This window comes from Neovison vison, chromosome X (assembly GCF_020171115.1).
Source record: "Neovison vison isolate M4711 chromosome X, ASM_NN_V1, whole genome shotgun sequence".
Classification (NCBI taxonomy): domain Eukaryota; kingdom Metazoa; phylum Chordata; class Mammalia; order Carnivora; family Mustelidae; genus Neogale; species Neogale vison.
The window spans coordinates 105,135,007-105,160,678 of NC_058105.1; the positions used below are offsets into that span (position 1 = coordinate 105,135,007).

General features: G+C 42.6%; 1 protein-coding gene across 11 annotated transcripts in view; it reads left to right on the plus strand.

Annotated features, from left to right (window-relative positions):
• The window catches only part of DMD (dystrophin), a 1,990,807-nt gene that overhangs the window by 1,934,751 nt on the left and 30,384 nt on the right, over positions 1–25,672 (plus strand). For all 11 annotated transcript variants that reach the window (XM_044235639.1, XM_044235638.1, XM_044235634.1 and 8 more), the window contains 2 exons: positions 21,773–22,016; positions 22,804–22,927. In XM_044235639.1, the coding sequence (XP_044091574.1) occupies positions 21,773–22,016; positions 22,804–22,927 (368 nt within the window). The remainder of the gene's footprint in view (positions 1–21,772; positions 22,017–22,803; positions 22,928–25,672) is intronic.

Here is a 25,672-nt window from a genome sequence, read left to right on the forward strand (position 1 = left end):
TCCAAAAGATGTTCGCAGAAAAATAGAAACCGTAGAAGTGAAAAGCCTGGAGAAGATGCACAATGACGGCAGAGAGGACACAGATGTAAAAATCGGGGGTAACGTGTGGTGTCAGGATCATAGAAATCATTGGACATCGGCTTTTGTGTCACATGTATTATATCACAGGCCTCTTGGTTAAGAAAGCCTTTTCCATATGACCACTTGTGACTCACCGTACCTTCTTTAGACAAACGCTACCAGGCAAGTCTCTAAAGGAGCAGTTGCTCAAATTTGTGGGAGTTGAGAACCTTTGTTTCTTCGGTTTAGCCCAAGGCACCAAGACCTGTGAATCTAGACAGTGCAGTGTGCCTGAGAACTGGTGCCCTGGGGCAATATGTCACATCAAAATGAAAAAGCAACCTGCCATTCATCCATTGCTTGGGCCACCACTGCTCTCTCTCCAGCTCTTAAAACCCCTGACCTGTGGCCATGCTCCTTATACAACTGGCTTCTCTTTATTCTCTTTCTCACCCCTCCAATAAATCCTCCATACTGACTTGAATTGTATATTTTTCCAGAACCAAGACCCTTCGTGGCATTCTAACTTCATTGCATTTCTGCATCAAGAAAAAAGAAAAAATCAAGCTTTTCAGCTGAGCACTTAAAACCTTCCAGAATTTTCTCTTGACTTCCTCTTACAACATTATCTTCCTTTGTACCTGTGTTTCAGCCACGCTGCTGCAGCAGCCGTTTCTCAATACATCCTGCTCTCATCTACTTTCTGAAGCTCAAGCTTGCTTCTCAGCCTTCCTGCACACCCCCATTCCTTCCATAACTGTGACCTTCCTCAGAATAATCCTTCTCCATAGAGCACTGTTAGATCCCGACATTTGGAAGTAAATCGATCTTTTGCCTGTGTTCCCTGGGGCATATGAACCTTTCTCAGAGAACTCCCTGACGGTTTCCCTTTTTATTTGTTATTCCCATTTCCTCAGTCTAACAAAAACAGTGAATGTTTTTGGGGCAAATGGTCCCCTGGAGTAACTAGTACTGTGTGAATAATTAGGGGGCAATCAGGAAATGTTCAATAAAAACCTAACTTTAAGAATACAGCAAGGATGCCCCATGAATACCACCTAGGAGGTAATACTGAACGTTTTGTTGGTTTTGATGGTAACATTATTTTTGGCCTTATTTGAAATAAGACTGGCCTTGAAGGTGATGGTAGATAAACATCCCCCCTCGTTTATTGAGGATCCTCCTTAGTATCCCTCTATGTTAAATCTGTAGTTGCTTTATAGGTCAGAGGCAAAAAAAAGGAAAAATTGGGATTGGTGTTACAAGCCAAATTTGATGTTACCCAAGAACAAAATATTTTTGTACAATAGGATTGTTGCCATAATGCAACATATCTTTCCATGTCATTGGGTAAGAGTTGGGTCTTGTGTGTTGCTGGCACACTTTGCTTCCATACCGTGACAACCAGACCAAAGGATGTTGGTAGAGTACTGGTAACTGTCGTTTATCTATCATTTCATTATTTCCAGAGCACTTTAATGTATTCGGGTCATTTAATTTCCCTTAAAGCTGTGTCAAGAAGGACAGAGAAATGCTGGTTCACTGAGATTCAAATGGCTTGACCCAGATTTCACAATCAGCCAATGGCAGAACCAACTTCTGGTCCAGATTTTCTGACTCAAAATAACCAACCCTTGTACCAGAGAATAAAAGAGAGTCATTCTTTGTGAACAGAATTTACACAGAATTGTGGCATATTCCTTGGAATATACCTTGACTTGAGGCAGTATTCTTTTTTTAAGGTGTTTTTTTTTTTATTTAAGTAATCTCTACACCCACTGTAGGGCTCAAACACATGACCCTGAGGTCGAGAGTCGCATGCTCCCCTGACTAAGCCAGCCAGGAGCCCTGAGGCAGTATTTTTAAGGACTGTACATGAATAAACCACTTCATGTGCTTGTGATCGGCTTTTGTGTCACATGTATTATATCACAGGCCTCTTGGTTAAGAACCAACTTCCGGTCCAGATTTTCTCCTTAAAGATATCCAAGACCATTCCCCCAAAATGGGATGGTTTATTCTGTCAAAGAAAGAAGATCAACACCAGGGCTTCTTAACAGCTCTGAAACGAAGGATCTGGTGTTGATGCAAGTCTTCCTGTAAGTCCTTCTGACCCTCCAGTAAAGGTCAGGAGGAGCTGCTTTCTTCTTCCCTCCACTTTGTCACGTTTTCACTTCCTACCAAATTCCAAAGAAATGTCTCTCCAGAGCTCCCCTCCTGAAAGTACACTGGTTTCCTTTGCTCTGTCCTCTCTCGTCACACAGTTCGGCTGAAAGAGCATCAGAGCCGTAGCTTTGCCTTCGTGATCCCTGAATTGAGTGGTGCTTAAGGGGCTTTTCTGTTCACCCTTTCCTGTCCTTCCTTTGAGAGAACCCAGGGGCTCAGCAGATGCCCTCCCCTCTCTCAGGACCTGCCAAGCTGACTGTATTTCCTAAGTCAAACTGGGCTATATAATCGGACTAATACAAGCATACTTCTAGAGAAAATGGGAATGGATATTTAAAGATTTCTTACTTATTTATTTGAGAGAGCAAGAGAGGGCACTAGTGTGTGCATGGCACAAGCCAGGGCAGGGGCAGAGGGCGAAAGAGAGGGATAAGTAGACTCCACGCTGATCCCCACATGGGGCTTGATCCCCACATGGGGCTTGATCCCATGACCCTGAGATCATGAACTGAGTCAAAACCAAGAGTCAGATGTTTAACCTACTGAGCCACCCAGGTGCCCCAGGAATCAATATTTGAAATTGACATTGTCCTTTATGCTTTCCATACCTCTCTGTATTTTGTGTTCCTTTATTCTGTAGTTCGGACTTACCTCAAATTACAGATAGCAAAGGAAAGAGGCTTGGAGATCCCCACTCCTGAGGAGATGAGATATGTTCTTGAATTCTATCATTCTTCTTCACCACACCTCCCCACAATCCTGTTGGAGAAGAGAGAATGGCCAATGTAGAAGTGTCTCAGGGGTGTGTTACTCGGTCTTGGGGATTCGTTTCTCCGAGTTGTTGGTCATAGCGTTCAATAAATATTTGCTGAGTAAATGGAAGGAATGAGTGAAATGAAGGTGAATCTATTTTAATTGTAGGACTCACGCATGTACTTGTGACGAACATTATTTTTAAAGCCTAATTTTATAAAGCAGTGCCTTTTCAAAGCTGTTCTTCTGCTTGTTTTTCAAAGTACGTCCCTCCGCCAGACTTCTTGATTAGCACCAAGCATTGCTTTATCATAAATTTAGAAGATTAAACATCCATCCTTCAAATCCTAGACCATGTATGTCTCACCCATTGGCATTCTCTTCACTGATTGTTAGCACTACAGATAACAAAGTGAAAGCTCTGAGCAAAAGCTACATCTGACTCTGAATTGTCTGCATAGGGTCTCATAAACTTGGGTGACTAGTGACTTTGACAGCCTTGAATGTTTCACTTTAGCATAATGTCTTACCCTCACTCTGCAAATCATTCAGATTCACCGTCACTGGATGGAGACCAGTTGGATATTGAGAATCGGATCTGTTGTGTGTCCTCAGCATTGCAAGCTCAGAGTTGGCTTTTTTCTTGCATAGATTCAAAACCATGCACTCTCCTGACTGAAATCAGTCGCGTCAGATTCCAGCGTATTTTTCTCTGCACTGTCTAAATGAAGTAAGACTTACCCAGGAATTTTAGGTGTGACCCTAGCAATGAAAAGGAAGGTAGCTTTTGTGAGAGACCAACTGTCATCCTGCTGCCTGCATAGCAAGTTCATTAGATTGTTCTAGAGTCTAAAAGGAGGGTACATACTAACTTGATTCACTGGGAAGTCTGATGTGAATTAAAGTTGTCAGCAGATTTGTTATATGACAGTGGGGAACGGTGAGCATTCCTAGTACCTATTCGGGACCTTTCATAGCCCTTGTTGTTGGGTGACTGGACATCGTGTAGTCTGAATTTGAGTTTTCCTTGCCTCTTTTCATTTCTTCAGTGATTACGCCAGATTGTAAATGTTCTAATTACAGAAATTCTAGATGGGTTACTTATGCCGCAGGGTTGAACTCTATGGAAATCATGGGACTGTTGCTTGACATTGTAAATGACGGCATGACCTTGGGCCCAGGGCTGGCAATTCTTTGCATAGTCTCTGTGGTCTTTACTTCATATTCCTTCTGTAGGCCTTTGTGCGAGTCTCTAGTGATGGTGAGGAGATAACCAAGATGAAGGGAAGCTGAAAGAGGTCAGGAGTGGGCCCTCCAAGCAGAGGGAGGAGCAGAAAGTGTCAGGGGTCGGGGACAGGAATGGCAGGGGGAATGGTGGGGGAAAGCGCAAACAGCTGTGTTATTTTTGTGAAGAAACCAGAAGTAGGAGCAGATGAGGCTGGGCAAGTGGGCAAGGCGTGGTGGGGAACGGCCTGGTGCCACCTCACTTGGGACAGGGAGCCACTTGGGCAGAAGCCCAGGACAATACTGTTAGATTTACACTTAACATCCATTGTTCCAGCAGCTGTGTGGAGGGATGACCTTGAAAAGAACTGTACTGGAAGAAGGAATTCAAATTGGGAGGTATCATGGAAACTCACAAGAGAGCACTGGGGCCTAAAGTCAGGCAACAGAAAAGGGGGAGACAGGCTGGATATGAGTAGCATTCTGGGCAGAGGTAGAGTTGCTTGATGTGGTGGTTCCACAGATCTGGGAAGGGAAGGACCGAGTCCCAGTTCTGGAGGGCATGTGGTGAGATGATGGTGGTTTGCCTCGTGGACTGACAGTTCAGGAAGGGGAGAAGCAGGTCTCTTCTTCATCTCTATTTGTAAAACAAATACCAGTTTATGATATTTACACTATCTATAGACCTCTTTCTGCAAGGGCCGAGTAGCTGGAAGCTGGTGAATGGGGTGTTGGAGAGGTTAAGTTGAGGGCCTGGGGACATACCCACAGGTAAATGTCTGACAGTCATAAATGGAACTGTAAAGCTTCCAGAAATACTAGACCTAGGAGCCAGCAGCTCCCAAGTAGTAGTAGTAGTAGTTGAACTGTGCGTAACTGTACTCCCAAGTAGTAGTTGAAACTGTGCGAGTCAATTTACCTACCCAGGCAGTGTGTGGCAGAAGGAGGAAACTGGGCTCGGTGGAACTCTGGAAGATTTGAACATTACGATGTCGATTTAATTACCTTTCTAGAAATAGGCCATCACACACATTAAATGAAATCCAAATGGTTCAAAAGGCACATAGAGTAAAAGGAGTCCTCCTCCAACCTTCTCCCCTGGCTATAGCGTTCCCAGCTCCAAAGGCTACCAGCCATGTTGGGTTCCTAGGTATCCTTATTCTTACTTATTATTATAAGTAATCTCTACACATGCAATATTTGCCAATATATTTGTGCTTGTTGGGATTATTTCATACAGTATCATGTGGGGTTCACCCTGGTCTTCTCTTTTTACTTAAAGATCCCTAATAACTTCTGCCTGCTGGAAGCTGAAAGAGAGAGCAGAGGAATATGCCAGAAGAAGAAAGGAGGAGAACTTGGGGGTGATGGGAGCATTGGCCCCGAGGGGGTAGGAGGGAGAGTGGTTACGGGCACAGGAGGACGCATGGCTCTGAAGGGGAGAAGGGCCACCTCTGAAGACTGTGGTAGATGAAGAACTGAGGGTTTGGAATGGGTGTAGGGAGCATGATGGAATGAGTGTCAAATGTCCTGTCGATCTCGCTGGTAATCAGTGGGCACAGATTCTCCTAGCCGGTGTGTCCGTTTCTTTGAAGTTGGATTGGGGGAGAAAGAGCAGTAGTCTGTGAGGAATTTCCTGAAACAAGGCCTTCATGTCACTTGGCAACATGTGCCCCCAAAGGAAAGGGCTGCAGATAAAGGGGGCTAGTTTTCCCTCAGAAATCAGACACCCAAGATCTGTTTCGGCAAGGGAAGCCACCACATGAAGAGACGCTTTGTGAAGAGAAGCTGAAGGGCAGACACATTGAGTTTAATAAGGTGGACAGGAGTCAGCCAGTTTGGCTCTGCTCAGGCACGGGAGGTGGAGTCACCATGATTCAGAGGCTCAGTTTCAAACTAACCAGTCCCGTAAGGGAATTTCCTTCAGCTTATCTGGAGTTAATCAGATGAAAGCCTGAGGGGACCAGTTCACCGTATCCACTTCATAGAAGGGGATGGATAACCCAGAAGGACAATTTATTTCTCCCTTGATCCTAATTCTCTTTATAACTGTCTTGTTACACTCAGTGTATTAATGTTGCCTTAAACCTTTTTGGGGAACAGCATGGCATTTACGTACAGATACTTCATCTGTTGAAATGGGGGGTGTATGTTTTTTAACGACTGGATTTGTCGCTCCATTCCAGGTCCTCCATCTCACAAAACAGACATCTTGGAAATCAGAATAAAAATCACAGTGCTATCTGGTGAGCTTAGATTCTTAGTGCAGGAAATTGGACAGTCTTGCAGGACTAGCAGAGAAACCAAAGAACCTTTCTGGTGATAATATTCAGAAGGTATAGGTATGGCTGTCCTCCCCTTGAGCAGCCTGGTTAAAGGTGAATCTCTTACAATCCAGTGTCCCTTCGTGAAGACCCTTATCGTCCTGTAGGCCTGCATTACCACACCGTCTTGCTGTAGGAGAACTGACTTTCTTTAGTTACTTTCCAGGCCTAAGGATATAATTCCAGTTCAATTCAGTAGATAGTGAATGCGTACTGTGTTTTTTCCAAGGGCCGGTGCTGCAAAGGTGACTAAGCCTTGGTTCTTACCTTGACGGAGCTCAAAATTGAAGAGAAGGCATTAAAAATACAAACAGCTAACCATAAACAGTTCATGATAACCCATTGTTAAACTGCTCTGGGGGTGCAGAGGTAAAGGATTAGTTCTGTCAGGAGGGATTGGAGACGCCTTCACCTATGGAGTTGAAGCTAAGGACCGGTTAGGACTTTCCCAGGCTGAGCGAGGGGAGAGGATGAGCCTCCCAGACTGGTGGGGCAGAGAGTAATGTGTGGCCAGAGCATGAAAGAGGAGAAAGAGAGAGCAGTGGGATGGTAGGTGGAGACCACTGTGCAAAGGGCTTTATATGTCCTGCTAAGTAGTTTGGGTTTAATCCTGTAAGCAGTTGAATGGTGGAGTTTTTTGGAGAAGGGGAAGAGGGAGCTAAAGGCATGGAGATGGGTAGAAAGATCATGGAAACAATTCACGAAAGATGGCCAGGTTCTAAGCTAAGGCTGTTGCAGGTGAATGAAGAAGGGATGGGAAAATGTGAAAGTCACTGAATGAATGGGGCCAGGGAAGGATGGAGGCAGGAGAACTTGGATGATAGGAAATTTTTTTTAAGGATTTTATTTATTTATTTGACAGAGAGAGATTACAAGTAGGCAGAGAGGCAGGCAGAGAGAGAGAGAGGAGGAAGCAGGATCCCTGCTGAGCAGAGAGCCTGATGCGGGACTCGATCCCAGGACCCTGAGATCATGACCTGAGCTGAAGGCAGCGGCTTAACCCACTGAGCCACCCAGGCGCCCGGATGATAGGAAAATTTTTGATCAGCGAATGTGGAAATGATCATTCAAAAGCAGACCCCACAACATATTGATAAAGGTCAATCCACAGGGAAAACGAACTGGGTGCAGGGGCATCAGGTTCTCTTTATTCAAAGATATTCAAGGAGCAATTTGCTGTACTGATTCTGTGTATTCACTTTCTAAAAAAGGATTTGAAAAAAAGCATAATGATGAGACTCCCACCGTCTAAATAAGACACCGGTGAACATAGTAGGGATTAGCACAGTTGCTGTAACTGAGATTCAGATATGGTCCCAGCTTCCCTGCAGCCAGTGGGTAAGAGGAAACATGATTTGTTGATCTCTGAAGGTGGATGAAAGGAGCATGCACCTTCCAAAGGAAACACCATTTTCCTGGCTCTAAATAGTAACAGAAATAAAAAGTAGCTGTCATTTAAGTACCATGTCCTTGCTATAGACAAGAACTGTTCTAAGTACATAGGAGATCTTATCTAATCCTTACAATGACCCTGTGAAGGAGAAGTTGTCTCCCAGATAAAGACTCCATGGCACCAAGGATGAAGGACATGTCATATAGGTAGCAAGAAATGGGGGTTGGATTCAAACTTGGGCAGTCCAGGACGCTTAAACAGTGTTAACACTTGATGTGATCATTGGCTAGTGTCCTTTTCATAACAGAGACGGAAGATATTTTATGTGATTGCTTCCAGTGCCTTTGGTTAATGGCTGAAAGCTTAACATTAAAGGCCATAGAAATGATATTTCTCCATGGAAGAAGGTCACTGTTGCCTAAAATGTGTTCTGCAGAATACCTCTGAGATACTCTTAAAAAAAAAAAAATGTGATTCCAAGGACAGACCAGCTCTGGAAACACTTGTTTTGGAAGGTCATAACTAATTCACCTTTGCATTGAGAAATATAGAAGTAAAGTAACAGGTTTAGCTTTGTTTAACCCAATGACTTACTTGACCTTAACCCAACTGTACTGTTCTGTGGCACAGACTTTGCTTGTAGTAGGAAATTCAAGTCTGTACTAAATTTTGAAAACCACGCATGGAGACAGCACAGTTGGCTCTCTCCTGTGGTTGGTGGGAAGCCTAGCTCTTGCCTTTTGGGGGACATCAGAGGAAGTAGCTATAACAGGTGTCTCTGCAGATGAAGCCTGGATTTTTCTCACAGTAGTTATTTTTGATTTGCTCTAGCAGTGAAGCCCTATAAATGCAGACACCAAAATGATTTAGTCTGGAAGATCCAAAGATAGGTATTAAGTCATCTCTCATGGCCATAGAAAAACCTTTCTACTCTATTTATAGAGCATCCCAGTGAGTAACCCTGGCTTTCTAATCAAACTACAAAGAAGAACTTCCACCAATAACTTGACAAAATTAGTTTGATATATGGAATTCTTAACTGATTGAATTTTGAAAGATGTCCACCCAAGATAGCCACTTTGACTTCTGTCACCATTACTGTTTAATCTTTTTTTAAAGCAGTTTAGGCAGAAGCCAGCTGTTACTTGAGGCCTCCCCTGGAATGTGAGATACATATATATCTCACAATTTTATACACACACACATATATATGTATGTATATATCTATTATCAATTCATGGGAAGATAGTGCTTCCTCTTTATATCTTATAACAGTAATGCAGGTACAGCGTTCATCTCAACAACAGATTAAGGTATAAATTTAAAAGATGCGTAGCTACTCTGAGGTCTTGTGGAATGCTACTTGAGGAGGCAGATTACTTCTCTGGCACTGAAGTGGTAGGGGATAAATGGTCAGTAGATCAACGTTGTGTGGCTTAGCAAGTTCTAGTTCATGGACCCCATGGCTAATGGAGACATTTGAAAAGATGGGCCAGAAGTTTATATGAGAAGTCTGGATGGAGGAATAATGGGCTTGGGGGTGTGGAGGAGGATGGGCTTAGAGGAAGTAGAGGCCTAGGGAGAGGTTAGGGACCTCCTAGGAAGAAAATACATATGGAAGAGATGAAGAGGAAATACACACTTGTGGTGTAGTTACTATAATTGGGTATGCCCTGTTAGAAATGGTTTCCTGGTGTGTATTAAGTGGATGGCTTCCGTACGTCACTCAACTCATCCTTCTTTTTCCTTTTTTTTTTAAACTACCTTAAAAATTAAAGTTGACTTTTTTTTTTTTTTTTTTGTATCTCCCAATCCTGGATTACTTATGGTACCCATCTGACAGCTAACTATAAGTCACAGATAAGTCCCTGTGATCCTTTTCCTCTAATTCTCTAGTGAATCAAAGGGTTTATTTCAGAGATAGAAATAACCTGTATATTTGCTTTAGCAAAGTGCATAATTCCAAGTCCTTAGATGTTAGGATAAAGGTCATCACCATGGTAGCACTAAGTAGTATTCCTACATACTTAGCAGGTGAGTTCTAGAAGGGTGAAGGGTGGTGTCTCAAATCTGTGTAGTGGTGGGTGTACAAATACATTTTTTTTTGGTTGATTTTTAGCGGGCTGCCTTGTTTTTTTCATTTCTTAAGTTACTGTTCTTGCCCCAGCTCCCTTATTGCACCTGTTGAGGTGGTTTTATCATTTTCCACTAGGACAAAACATCTATTTTCTGGGCTTATTTTTAGGCTCTTAAAGATTTTATTTATTTATTTGACAGAGATCACAGGTAGGCAGAGAGGCAGGCAGAGAGAGAGAGAGAGGGGAGGAAGCAGCCTCCCCGCTGAGCAGAGATCCCGATGCGGGGCTCGATCCCAGGACCCTGAGATCATGACGTGAGCTGAAGGCAGAGGCTTAACCCACTGAGCCACCCAGGCGCCCTATTTTTAGGCTCTTACTAAAATTCATCATCTAGAAGTATTGAGAAGTATCTGCATAGATAATTCTGCGTACATGTATAGACACCTTTTCTTTTGAACATATGAGTTAAACTTGAATCCTCCACCGTAGGAGAGAGCATGAGAAAAGTAGTCTTCACTCGGGAAATAATCCTGTGTGCTGTGAGAGGGAGGATTTTGAATCTAGAACTTAATTGTGTGTAGGAGCCTTATTGAGACGTAATTCACGTACCATACAGTTCACCCATTTAAGCTACAATTCACTGGTTATTAATATATTTGCAGAGTTGTGCAGCCATCATCATGGTCCATTTTAGAACAATTTCCCCACCCCAAAAAGAAAGCCCTTGCCCGTTTTTGGTCCCTGTTCATTTCTCCCGAGAAAGCCTGGTTCAAGCCTTAGACGGCCAGTGATCTATTTTCTGTTTCTGGGGATATGCCTATTCTGGACATATGAGTGGAATCCTACGATGTGTGTGGTCTTGTGTCAGTGGTTTCTTCCATGTAGCATAATACCTAAAGAGACCTATATGTTGTAGCGTGTATTTGTGCTTGTTTATTGATGATATCCATCACATGGAGAGGCCACGGTTTTCTCATCAGTCAGCATGTGGTGGACTCGTGGGTTGCTGCGTTGAGTGCCTGTTACGGACAGCGCTTCCCTGAACGTTCGTGTACAAGTACTGGGACTTAGTTAAAGAAATGCTTCTGTCGTTTCTGTCATTGTAACAGAGGAGGCCAGAGGATCAGAGGTGGCCAAAGTGTACAGCAGTGTGTGACAGCAGGTGAAAAATAGGCCACCAAGATGAATTTACTGGGAGAATTTAAGGCCGGGTCTAACTACTCATGAGGGACTTGAGCCGGGACACACAAGGCTTAAAATTATGATCCTCTGAGTGACTGTTATGGCTTTTTGCTGACCATAGACAGTGAAAGTTTGATACTTTACTGTATTTGTCTGAAAATTGAAACATACTTCTCCCACTGGTACCATTCCTGGGGACTTGATTCCTCACTTCTAAAAACCTCTCCAGTCCTAGTGTGTTTTTTGAATGGTCAAGAATAGCTGTTGTCGTTTTGTTTGCCTTATTTTCAGCTCTACAATGAGGACTTTTTTTTTTTTTAATGAATTCTTCATTTCTTTTTTTAATTTTTTTTTTCAAGATTTTATTTATGTATTTGTCAGAGAGAGAGAGAGAGCACAAGTAGGCAGGGTAGCAGGCAGAGGTTGAGAGAGAAGCAGGCTCCCTGCCGAGCAAGGAGCCCAATGGGGGACTCCCAGGACCCTGGGATCATGACCTGAGCCAAAGGCAGAGGCTTAACCGACTGAGCCACCCCGGCGTCCTGAATGCTTCATTTCTTTTGTTGAACTTTTGATTAGTGTATTTATTTTACAGATAGTAGTGTGTTGGCCCCCGTTCGGGAAATTTGTGAAAAATACCTGTCATTGAAGATACAGAAACTAAAACCCCTTAATATTGTCAGGTTCTGTTAGAACTCAAGGTTGCCACTGATGTGTCAAGGGCATATCCCCAAAATAGAGTACATCTACATACATGAGTCCTGTAGGCCTAGTCTGAGTATTTTGTGACCACCATAATCAATGGCCATAATTTGGTAGTTTTAAGGTAATCTCATCCTAGATCTTAAAGGCTCAGTGATTTTATTTTGCCTAGGTGCTCAGCTGTGACACAGTTGAACAGAGCACAGATGATGGAAAATACACAGAAATTCCCAGATTCTGGGGTTCCCACAGTAATGACAGGGTGTGGCAGTGGGGCTAGAGCGGATGTATATATACAGAGGATAAATACTGAAGAATCTTTTTCGAAGCACTTCATGTGTCTATTTTCTGCCAAGCTTGGTAACTTCACTGCTTTCATTTCAGATAATTTAAGTGCTCTTTCTTTCTTTCTTTTTTTTTTTGGTAGGAAGCTTTTATCCCACCTGAGTTCTAAATCTGAAAAGTGCACAATGTAGAGAGAAAGAAGTAATAATAATGAACACTTAGAATGTGCTGGCCATGGTTCTAGGAAAGTTGCACATGTGGAATATAGACCCTATCCTGGCTCATTAATCCTCCTGATGAAATGAGTGCTTAAGTCAGTGGCTTAGCGTCCGCACATGACAAGCCTTGTCATGTGATTCAAGGTTTTCCTGATACCAAAACCATGCTCTCAAACCATGTTCCAGTTTCCTCCTCAGTCATGGGTGGTAAAGGGCACCAAAAAGGCAAGGTGTCCCCCTCCTCTCCCAGAAAAGTCTTATTTTTCTTTACATGCTTCAGCGTTTCTTTTAAAATGCAGGTATTACTGGAAGAAATGGTACATTCTAAAATTGCAGTAAGGTTTAATAGACTTGTGTCAGACCTTTATGCTGAGCAAATTTCAGTAGGCAAGGCACTGGAATTAAGAACTCTGAATACATGAAAGGGTGACAGTGTTAAGAGAGAAGGATTAGAAATAAAAGGGGGTGGGGAGGGGGGGTTCCTGCCGTTTTTTACTGTTTTGCTTAAGGCAGATCTAAGATATACATACTTTTACACCCCCCCCCACCCCGTGAACTTCTCCTTAATTAACACTGGTCCTGTCAAGGCGCACACTTGTCTTTCTCTGTCTAGTTGAAGAGTATTTCTGAGTTGGTGCTTGATAAAATTTTACAGTATAGCTTTAAATAATTGTATTATAATTGAAAAAGCTCTGTGCCATTTCCCGTTTTTAAAATACATCATGCTTGCAAAATTTGTCTCCCCCCACCTTTTTTTAGAAACTGCTAATTTGCTAGATTTATAGTAGCTGTAATAGTTCTATATGATACACTAAATTTGCTTCAATCCAGAGTGGTGGCTGTGATTTAGCTCCTTTTTATAAAGTATGAGGGTAAAGCTGGATTTCTCCAGGCCCCATCTTTCTAGATGCAGACCTTTGTAGTTGTTCCCACTTGAAGAAGTAGATCCTGTGTGTGCTGATGCTTTGGTTTACAGGTCAGGGTCTAACACTGGTAAGACCTTGATGACTGGCAAGTGGCCATCAGTTCTTTATCTCAGAAATACCATGATATGATTGTGTAATTACACTTGGTATGGAAAGTTCCATTTAAAGAGTACATGACCGACATTGAAAACACTTGACCTCTGTGAGTTCACAGAAAGTACACAAAAACTGTTGGCACATTCTTTACCATAACTAGCTTGTAGGTAGTTAACGATTGCTGAAGGGGCCAGGTGCACAGGTGGACATGAGGCCAATTTGATTCTCAGATCCATTAGTCGCTAGGAAAGTTATTTATTTTTAAAATACATACATATATTCTCTATACCTAGCATGAGGTATAACTGACAGACCCTGAGATAAAAGAGTCGCAGGCCAGCCAGGTGCCCATGCTTAGGAAATCTTTTTTTTTTTTCTTTTTAGTGTAATCTTTTATTCTAGGGTAACATTCAGTACTCGTAGAGTAGTATCCAGGAAGTTGTAAAAGAAAGAAAATGTGAGCCAACACTTGGCTCATTTTCATATGTGAGTAACTGACAGGTTAAGTCCTTTCACGTTGTTCTAGTTCTCATGCGCTCTTTTTAAAAACCTTTTTAATTTTTTGTCTAATATCACACAGTTAACAATGTTTAATTGAGATATAATTGCCATACAGTATTATCTTAGTCTCAAGTGTACAACATAGCGATTCAGCAATTTTGTCCAGCATGTGGTTGCTCCCCATGATGAGTGTCGTTCCCATTATTGACACTATTTCCCTTCCCTATACTGTACCTTTCATCTGCATGACTTTATGAGTGAAAGTTTGTACCTCTTGTTCCCTTTCACCTAATTCACCTGGTCTCCCTGTTTCTCCTCCCCTCCGGCAGCCACCAGTTCTCTGTATTTATGAGTCTGTTCAGTTTGTTTGTTCCTTTTGGTTTTTAGGTTCCATCTGTAAGTAAAATGATTCGCTAATGAGCCTTTCTCTGACTTACTTCACTTAGCCTAATACTCTCTAGGTTCATCCATGTTGTCACAAATGGCAGAAATTTGTTTTTTAATCTTCTTCATTTTTATTTCAATGGACATTTAAATTGTTTTAGCTATTGTGAATAATGCTGCGATGAACATGGGAGTGCATTTATCTTTTTGAATTAGTCTTCAGATGAATATCTAGAAGTGGAATTTCTGAGTCCTATGGTAATGCTATCTTTAATTTTTTGAGGAAGCTCTATAATGTTTTCCACAGTGGCCACACCAATTTACATTCCCACCAACAGTCTACCAGGTTTCCTTTTTCTCCATCTCATCACCAACACATGTTTCTTGGTTTTCTAGTACTGGCCATTCTGATAAGTGTGAAGTGCTAGCTCACTGGGGTTATGATTTGCATCTTTCTGCTGATCAGTGACGTTAAACATTTTTTTTCATGTGTCCATTGGCCATCTGTATGTGTTCTTTTGAAAAAAAATACATTCAGGTTTTTTGCCCATGTTTTAATTTTTTTTTTGGTGTTGAGTTGTAGAAGTTGTTTATATATTCTGTATATTAACCCCTTATCTGATACATCATTTGCAAATGCCTTTTTTCATTTAGTAGTTTGCCTGTTTGTTTTGTTGATTTCCTTTGCTGTGTAGAAGCTTTGCACTTTGATGTAGTTCCAGTAGTTTAATTTCACTTTTGGTTCCCGTTCCTGAGAAGACATAGCAATATCCAAAAAAATGTTAAGGTCAGTGTCCAGGAGAATCCAAGAATCTGGGATCCTGATACCTCCAGCTTTGTTCTTCCTTTTCAAGATTGCTTTGGCTAGTCCGGGGTCTTAATGTGGTTCCCATACAGATTGGGTTAGGGGTTCTAGTTCTCTGAAAAATACTTTTGGTATTTTGATAGAGATTGTACTGGATCTTGTAGATTGCTTTGTGTAGTATGGACATTTTAATAATATTTTTCTAACCCGTGAACGCTGAATATCTTTCCATTTGTTTGTGTCATCTGTCCTTCATCAAAGTCTTGGAGTTTTCAGAGTGCAAGCCTTTCACCTCCTTGGTTAAATGCTATTCCTAGGTATTTACATTTTATTCCTAGGTATTCTTTTTGATGCAGTTGTAAAATGGGATTATTTTCTTACTTTGTCTTTCTGCTGCTTCATTATTAGTGTACTGAAACACAACAGATCTCTACTTATTTTGGGTCCTGGAACTTCACTTAATTCATTTATTCTAATAGTCTGTATAGTATCATGTCATCTGCAAATAGTGACGATTTTAACTTCTTCCTTACCAGTTTGGATGCCTTATGTTTCTTGTCAGATTGCTGTGGCTAGGACTTCCAGTAATATGTTGAATAAAAGTGGTGAGAGTGGACATCCTTGTCACTAATCTTAGAGGAAAAGCTCTGAAGGTTTTCACATTGGGCATGGTGTTAGCTGTGCATTTGTCATATATGACCTTTATTATGTTGAGCTGTGTTCTAAGCCACTTTGTTCAGAGTTTTTATCATGAATGGATGTTAAAAGTTTCTCAAATGCTTTTGCTTCCTGTATTGAAATGATTGTATGGCTTCTGTCCTTAAGTGGCATGTCATGTTGATTCATCATTGTAATGTATTACTGAATTTGGTTGTCTGATATTTTGTGAAGGATTTTTTCATCTGTGTTCATCAGGGATATTGGCCTGTAATTTTCTTTCTTGGGAACTGTTCAGGTACAATAGGTAATAACTCTTCCTTAAATGCTCAGTATAAAACACCTGTGAAGCCATCTGGTCCTAGCCTTTTGTTTGTTGGGAGTTTTTTAAATTACTGATTCAGTTTCATTACTGCTAAACAGTGTGTTCCAACTTTGTTTCTTCGTAACTCACTTTTGAGAAATTGTTTCTAGCAATTTACCCAGGTTGTCCAATTTATTGGCATGTAATTCTTTGTATTTCCCCCCTTTCCTTTCTTATTTAAGTACTCTTCTCTTAACAAGTCTGGCTAAAGATTGATCAGTTTTGTCGATCCTTCCAAAGAACCAGCTCGTAGTTTCAGTTTCTATTTCATTTATGTCCTCTCTGATCTTTATTATTTCCTTCCTTCTGTGACCTTCATTCAGGCTTTGTTGGTTTTCCCTTTTCTAGTTCCTCTAGTCATAGGTTAGTATAGGTTGGCCTAGGCTAGATTATTTGCGACTGTTTTTTTCTTGACATAGGCTTGTATCCCTGTGAACTTCCTTTGCTGCATTCCAAATATTTTGAACCCTTGTGTTCCCATTTTCATTTGTCTGTGTATTTTTTTGTTGACCCATTCATGGTTTACTCTCCACATGTTCGTCTTTTTCTAGTATTTCTTCTTGCACTGGATTTCTAATTCATACCCTCCTGGTCAGAAAAGAGGCTTGATGTAATTTCAGTCTTCTTAAACTTACTGAGATTTGTTTTATGGTCTAACATGTGATCTGTCTTGGAGAATGTTCCATGTGCAGTAGAAAAAAAAGTGTATTCTGCTGTTTTGGGATGAAATGTTGTGGTTAGGAAATTTTTGTAGGTAAATTGGTGTCTGGATGACCATGTTTGTACATTTGATGCCAAAAACATTCTTCAGATACAGTTATTTAGGTGTAGAATGGAGGGATTTTTTTAAAGCTCTGTAGAGAGTAAGAAATTAATAATGGGAGAGTTCTTCTTAGGATGACTGGCTGCTGGAAGAAATTGTGGTGACAAAAGCCATGTGCGGTGAATTTGAATTAGTGTGCTTTAGAGGGCTACCAGAGAAATGTACTTTACAAGATAATCAAGAACGTAAATAGATTCTCTGTGGAGTCGTTGTCTGATTGCTGACATATATTCCACTATGTTGAAATGACAGCATAAATACACTCTTAACAATTAGAGAATTAATAGGGGTGATTCGTATAACTACAAGAAAAGTGAAATTATAGGTAACAATATAAATTGAGAGCCAACTGTTGAAGTGAGTAACTGTGTATTTGTAGTTAACGTTTAAAAAACTCACCTTGGAACAGGGGTAAGTATGCCACTGGTCTTTATGGAAATAATCTCTGCTCCATGCTCTATAAATACTGTGTCCAAAAAAATTTAGTATCATGACACATTTTAAAAACCTCTATGCCAATGCCTTTGAGATCTAAGAGAACAACTTTAATTCCGAATCCCTAACAAAAATATGCCCTAAACAACTCTGTGACCGTGACCACATTTATTAGGAAAAGTTACCTCGACACTTCACTGTGTCTTTCAGATAGACACCTTTAAAAGAGAATATGAACTCCAAGAACTTGGTATTTTCCTTGTTTTCTGGCCAGTTTTGAACCTTGTCCTGCCTCAGAACTTCAGGAGGGAAACTTAGTCCCACAAAATCAAGTTTGTTGTTGAGCTTAATAGAAGATTTGTGTGTGTCACCTATTAGTTTAAGAGAAAGGCACTTGTTTGGCTCATTTACTTCTTTTAAAGATTTGCTTTTTCAAGTAATCTCTACACCCACCATGAGGCTCAAACTCACAACCCCGAAATCAAGAGTTGCGTGCTCTACTGGCGGAGGCAGCCAGGTGCCCCACTTGTTGGACTCATTTCGTTTGCGCGCGGACTGAGAGAAGACCGACAGTGCCTCCATCCAGTCAGCATGTCCTGGTAGGCTTCTGATTAAGATAACCTGAGCCCTGGTTCTGAGGCATCTTAGATAATGTCTGTGGTAGATAACATGTGGAACAGAAGAAAACCAGGGCATGGTGAGCAGCATGTACAGAGAACTTAGTGGACTTTCATTATTAAAATTGTCTTTAAATGCCTGGACTGAGGCCCCCACCTTTTAAAATGAGGCTCCGCAAAAAACATATCCGGAGAGACATACACCCAGACAGACTTGGACTTGAAATGGAGAATGAACAATGTGGGCCACTGCGGGGAGACGACAGCCTCTCCATGGCCGTGGAAGCAGCATGACGCTCTCACGGGGGGAGCCTGGGGAGGAGGCGAGGCGTGCAGTTGCGGAGGAGAGCAGGACCCGAACCCTGCTGCCTGGTGGTGGGTGCAGTAGAGCAGTAAGTGCATTCATACCCCTCAGTCCAAGAGCCACAAACTAGCAGTGTAAGATCCAGCTGTAGACCAGAGGCCCTGGGTGTGAACAGCCACAAACTACTCGGCAGAGAGAGGTGAGTGGGGAAGGAGAGGAAACAAATTGAGGAAATCACATTTACTAAAATAACAAAGAACCAGGGTGCCTGGGTGGCTCAGTCAGTAGAGCCGGACTCTCTATCTCAGGGTTGCAAGTCTGAGCCCCTGTACTGGGTGTAGGGCTGATGTAAACAGGTATGTAAAATATACAATAACAAAGAACCAAATGGATCTGTAAAAACATCTTTGGAAACGCAAACTATGGTCATTGACATTACTGAAGTCAATAGACCAGACAATTCTAGACTCTCTGGCATGAGAGAAGATAAGGGAATTAAAGAATATGAAAAACAATGCAGAGAAATGGAGAATTTACCAGAAGGCTCCAGAATCTGTCCTAGGAGGAGTTTCGGAAGAACGGGAAAGAAATGGCATAGAAGCAGTATTTGAAGGCACAATAGCTAAGAATCTTCCAGAACTGAAGAAGGATATGAGTCTTTAAGGAAATGGTCTCCTGAGAGCAATTTCCAACATCTGGGAAGGCAAGAAAGGGTCTCCATAGAGCAATTGGTATTCTTTACAGCCCAGCTTTGGGAAGCCCTGGCAGATTCAAATGAGCCTTTTCTGGTTTTCACTGGAAAACATAAACAGAAATATAATGTGTTATATATACTAAGCTCTGTTTTCTGAACAAAGGCACTTAGAAAGAACTCCTAAAAAGAGCTGTTTGGACAACTAGACCCAGAGGATCAAGATACGAAGAAAGACCTGTCCAGAAAAGGTAGTGTCCTGTCTGTATTTTGTGAAAAGTAGGTGGGAAGACAGTAATCGTTTGCTGTACTGTCCTGTGGTCCACATCTAAAAATAGTGTTTTCAGAACGAGCACTGTGGACGAACAGTCTCGTAGGGAGAAGAATCTTGACTAGGATTCTCCGTTAAAAGGTGGTGGTAGTGGGACTTTTCAGTGAAGGTGTATTTCTTCCAGTGAACAACTGCAAGGGGGTAAGAAGTTAACCCCCATCAAATGAAACCTCGTAAACAAACATTGGATGTTGCTTCAAGTTCATGGAAGTATTTAGATGATTGTCAGTTAAGTAGTTAGGAACTGGATTTAAGTGATGTCAGCAACTACATTGGTTCCCACCTAGAGAACTGATTGCGGCATCTGGCTCAGGGTAAACGTGTTTCAATAAACTGTCTGATGACTCCTTTGTCAAAGCGACTTGCCGTGAGACAAAGTGTGTCCGTACAGCCCTCCTTGCAGAGGAATGGACGATGGATAGGATTTCAGTCAAAACAGATCAGAGATTATATTCCTGTACATGAGAAAAATCAGGTATTGATTTCCTGTATGACTTTCATCAGTTCCAGAAACCTTGATAGAGCTTTAAAAAGAAAACAAGAGTAGATGGGATTTTATGTCATCTTCTGTGTGAATATCCAGCATTTTGGAAGCCATACCACCCCTGTGGATCTTTCAAGTATGCAGCATCTGAAAATATTTCCGTAACTAGAAACCGGGTCATGAGATGATCTTTTGCAAGCCAGACAGTGGGAAGACTCTGCTTGCATCTCATGCCTTTTCTCAGCGATCCGGACCTCCCCCGTTTGGGAATAGGCAGTTCTCTCAGCTGACAAAGTATCATCTGTGAGCAGGGGGTATCTGTCCTCTTATTGTGGTATTTACTGAAACTGGAAGTGTCCTCCGTTGGAATTACTGTCTTAGCAATTCTAAAGCAGTAAGGAAAACTGTACCCTTAAACGGCCTTATTAAAAAACATACACAGTTTCAGCATTCAACATGAAGAGCTAGAGGAGGAAAACCCTGTGAAGTACAGAACATTATTAATGGATGTGGGATAAGATTGGAGTTCTGAGGCTCAGCACATTCCTGGATGTGAAGACTCCGTAACATGAAGTCACTTCTTCCCTGTTGAACCCCACTGTAACTCAAGCCCCAAATTTCGACAGGAGGAGCGAAGACCCTTTTAAGGCAGGACAGAGTAGGAGGGGCTCCCAGACACCAATTTATTTCCGGTTGTAGTGAGCAGTCTGCATGGGGACATAAAAATAAACCCATCAGAGAGCTCGAAGCGCACTGGTGTACTTAGGGATGCTTGATGTATTGCAGAGATGGACTTTACAGTCAAGGAGGCTGGTGTCGTAATGTATGTATGGGATGGAGAGTAAAATTAGATTGTATCTTTATACCAGGCACAAAAGATTCTGGGGGAATTAAACTTTAAAATGGAGGTGTAAGGAAGATTTTCTTATAACATAAAACGCAGAAAACCTGAAGGAATACATTGAAAGTCACAGTTTGTGTACTACAGGGTGCTGTGAACATCGATTGCTCGAACCCCAGCAACTCCACATCCAGTGATGTTCTGTAGAGAATCTCTTAAACAGAAGGAAGTTGATTGTATCTGTTTGTAATAGTGATGGGTGGCAGCTTAAATATCCACTGACTCGAGAATGTTGTTAACCTGGTCAAGCAGCATAATCATACCTCATAACAAGTACAATTAGGAACTATTATGTATCAGCCGGGATGAATCTCCAAAACGGTGTTGAAGGCAAAAAGCAACTCTTAGAACGGTATGTATCTTCTCAAACATAATGTTCTTAAGGTTTAAGAACATGCTGAATAACGGGTTTAGTCACAGGAAATGGCCACTTTGTCGGTAAGACAGCCAAATATCTTGACTAAGTTCTACCTAATCTTGGTGCGTACGTTCAAGGTAATGCTAGACATTGGACTCAGGGTGACGTTATCTCCTGGGGGGGGCAGTGGGGAGGAGGGACTGCTGGGGTATTGAAGAACGTGCACAGGAAAGTTGTAGCTTTATTTCTTCAAAAATGTTCAGTTTATTACAACAGTGTGGTGGGTTTACGGTTACGCTACTAGGCTCTTCCACGTTGCTGTTGCGAATGTGTGATTTTTTTTTTTTTTTAAGTAAACCCGTGTTGACAGAGGTATAAAGATTTGTAATCATGGGACATTGTAGGGAAATGGTTGTAAAATGACCGAACCCACTGCGGCTTGCACATCCGAACGTGGCTCTCGTAAGCTAAGAGGTTGGAAAGCATCTCCCCTCGCACACCAGGCAGACACTTCCAATTTTCATTTCTTAAGCATTGCGAAGATCGTCCTCATAAAAACCATTCATTCAGTACCTCTCTTTGCTTGCTGTTGTGTGTGGTGGTGGTGGTCAGATGTATCGCTCGGCCATTTTTTTTTAAAATGAAATCGGATGATGATTTTCAACCTTCTGGGTTTTTTTTTCTTTCTTCTCCACTTTTTGTGATGCCAACAGGAATCTGCAAGCAGAATATGATCGTCTCAAGCAGCAGCATGAACACAAAGGCCTGTCCCCACTGCCGTCCCCTCCTGAAATGATGCCCACTTCTCCCCAAAGTCCCCGGGATGCTGAGCTCATTGCCGAGGCCAAGCTCCTGCGTCAACACAAAGGCCGCCTGGAAGCCAGGATGCAAATCCTGGAGGATCACAACAAACAGCTGGAGTCACAGTTACACAGGCTCAGGCAGCTGCTGGAGCAAGTGAGGCCCACATCTCTCTCTAAGCTGGGATATTGACCAAGATGCTTTTCTCCTCTCGTACATGAAACTAAAGCATAGAACTCAGAGTCCCTTGTCGACTTAGGATATGCTAAGCAGAGTGCCGGCTCTCCAGGGATGCAAGAAGAGGAGGAAAGCTAGTGCATCTTTTTATATTGGTTTAAGATTGTTTCCTACAAATGTTTTTTTGAGCCAGTTAAAATTCATCTTGGGAAAAAAAATACTGCAGGGTTTCCCCTGGTTTCCTACAAGGGAAAAGTTGGTTGTCTTATTTCCTGGTAGTCCTTTCGATTTTTTTTTTCTACTTCCTAAAACATAACATGTTTGGCCTCCAGCGAAAACCTAGCAAAAGTGCATTATAGTAGGCCCTACCTGCCCGAGGTCCTGACCTTCTGTGAATGCTCAAGTTGGAGATACGTCCTCTCCATCCTGTTACTTCATACTTAACAAAAGTATGAATTCTGTCCTGCACTGTTGTGGTCTCACATGGTTCTGCCACTCTCACGTGACCTTCTAAATCATTCAGTTACTTGGTCCAATGATTTTCTCTCTCTTAATCCAGGGTAGCTGTAATTTCCTTGTAAACGTGTAAGGGGGCACAGGTTAGGTACAAAGACAGTACCCATGGAGCATAGCAACAGCAAAATTTGGGAGGTTTCTATAGAAAAGGTTCTAATTTCTATAGTCGTAGGACAAATCCTTTTAAATTTGTACAGTTACTTGAGTGTTTATCCTGAAAACTAATTGTGTTTTCTTTTGGATACCTTAGCCCCAGGCAGAGGCCAAGGTGAATGGTACAACGGTGTCTTCTCCTTCGACCTCTCTTCAGAGGTCAGACAGCAGTCAGCCTATGCTGCTCCGGGTGGTCGGCAGTCAGACATCAGAATCCATGGGTAAGCGTTCTCTTAGCTACTCTTGGATTTGGTTTTCTCTTAAGGTCTGCAAGTGGCAAACTGTTTTCTCAGAGGTTCACATCATCAGCTAAATCACCTAATCTCAGCTCTCTTGCAAGCTACTGTCATACGTGTCTTTGGGGTCCAAAGATGAGTCACATAGTCCAAGCCCCCTCAAAGGGCCGGCCATTCAGTTACTCACAAGGCAGGGTAGTAGTCAGATTTCATGCATTTTGGAGAACAGAAAAGGCTTTAGGATGAATGGATGCTTGTGAACAGTTTTGAAGGATGAAGTAGGAACCCAGCATCCTTTGAAAGATGTACAGATGAAGACCTTGGGCCAATGGCAGAAAAGAGCCAACAGTCCATGTCAGTAGAAAAATCGGCTCCGAGCAGAAGGGCCGGGGTGGAGGGAGGGAAGTAATGGCACAGAAGAAGGGTAATGCCACTGAGGAAGGTTGGAGTTGCATTACAATGACAGGAATGTTGAGCAAACGCGTTGGACTCATTTTGGTCAGAGTTGGGGAACCACCTCTGACTGAAAATCTCATAGGTAACATCTCCAAGGAGGTGTCCTAGCAGCCGTTTCTGGCCCAAAGTAACCCATCTTTCCACCTGTAAAAGGCACACACAAAGGCCAAGTTCTGGGAGTTCAGAGTGTAGGCTTGCTAGAGGTCAGGAATGAATGGGAAAAGACTGGGAGACTACTATTTGCAAACACAGTATCTAGGGCTACGGGCCTGCCTGGAAATGACAGGTGTGGAAGAAGATCGTGATCCTTTTGACTGGGTACACACTATGTTTGAGAAACTGGCAGGTCTAACTTGTGTGCAGAAGGAAACAAAAGTGCAGGTCTATAACTGATGTGAAAGGGACAGGCTTGGGGCGGTGACAGTGTGCTCCTGCACACGTGGTAGCTGAAGGGTATGAGAGGAGAAATGCAGAACAAAGGTGCTTGGGTCCCGTGTCTTGAGGAAGAGTTTCCTTTGCATGATGGGGTAGCATAGGAGGGGAGAGCAGGTAGAACGCAGATGTGGGCAACAGGTCAGTTGCAGATAAGAGCTCAATGGGGATGAAAAGAAGTGACAGCCTGTTGGATCATGACAATGCATTAGCCACTTCTGAGAAAGCATTCTTCAGCCAAGAGAAGGGACGTTGGAGAATTTGTCTTTTCAGTGAAGCGAAAGACCATGTAACGTTGAAAACAAGTGAGGCATGAGGACAGTGAAGAGACATTTGGAACATTACTAAGTCACAATAAGGACTTAAGTGAAAGATGAGTTTGTCGAGGAAACAGTCTAGTGTTGCTCTTCCACAGTATTCTCTGCCTAGGACCAGGTTCTTGGAAAGCTGGAGTGCGTGAGGCATAAATGATGATAGAATGTCACTAGCCATCTGCTTACTGGCTTTTCCCACCATGCTAGACTTAGACACTGGGGGGGTTTGTGAAGGCCACAAATACTTGGTTTCTCCCCCTCATTTTTCCTTCTCCTTTTTTTTAAAGACTTAATTTATTATTTTTTTTAAAGATTTTATTTATTAGAGATCACAAGTAGGCAGGGGTGGGGGGCAGGGAGGCAGGCTCCCTGCTGAGCAGGGAGCGCGATACGGGGCTCGATCCCACAGTTCTGGGACTATGACCCAACCAAAGGCAGAGGTTTTAACCCACTGAGCCACCCAGGAGCCCCAAAGACGCATGGGGGGAGGGGCAGAGAGAGACTCGCCGTTGAGTGTGGAGCTTGATCCCACAACCCAGGAGATCATGACTTGAGCCGAAACCAGGAGCTGGTCGGGCTCATCAGATGGTAGTGAGGTTCTGAGGAATGAAGAAAGATACTGAGGAAGGTGGGTGAGGGGCTGAAGGGTGAACTTCAAGAACTTCAGGCAGGGCGCCTGGGTGGCTCAGTGGGTTAAGCCGCGCCTTTGGCTCGGGTCATGATCTCAGGGTCCTGGAATCGAGTCCCGCATCGGGCTCTGTGCTCGGCGGGGGGCCTGCTTCCCTCTCTCTCTCTGCCTGCCTCTCCGTCTACTTGTGATCTCTCTCTGTCAAATAAACAAATAAAATCTTAAAAAAAAAAAAACCCTCAGGCAGTGGGCAGAGTCGGGCGTTCCTCCCCGGAGAAGTCAAACCTTGTAGGAAAGCCAGCTTTCAGCTGTTTCGCGAAGGAGCAGAATGTGGGTGAAGCGGCGTTCGTGGCTTCATCACCGCTCAGTGCTCGAGGACAGTGTTCGCGTCAGCTTCTCTCCCCCCCCGTGAGATCTGACTAGAACCACTGGACCGCTGGGACTGAAAATGAGACTTTGGCATAGGAAAAAAATCGTATGCCTCTTCAGAGTCTGTAAACTCCAAAAACGACAGGGTTTTTGTACCTTTAAAGTGAGCAAAGCACGTGAAACTGCATTGCTTATTTTCACAAGTGAGATTCCTGGACCTGGGTGCTCAGAAGTGGTAACGACGTAGGCCTGTCAGCACTGTGTCCAGGAAAGCACCTGAATCCTGGCACACAGCAGGACAGAAAACTGGGAGAGAAGCTTCTATTTGGGTGAGTTTGGCTAACTGGCTAGTAGGAAAGGGATTGGCTACATTTGTTCTCTGAAAGATAACACTAAATCCAAAGGTGATCTTTTCTTCAAGTGTGTAAGTCAGCTTCCTTTAAGGGAAAAATTAAAAAACCAGCCCACCGTCTTTTTGAAGGACGCACACAGCTATTAAGTAAGTGCAGCGTGTAGCCTTATATGTCGGAG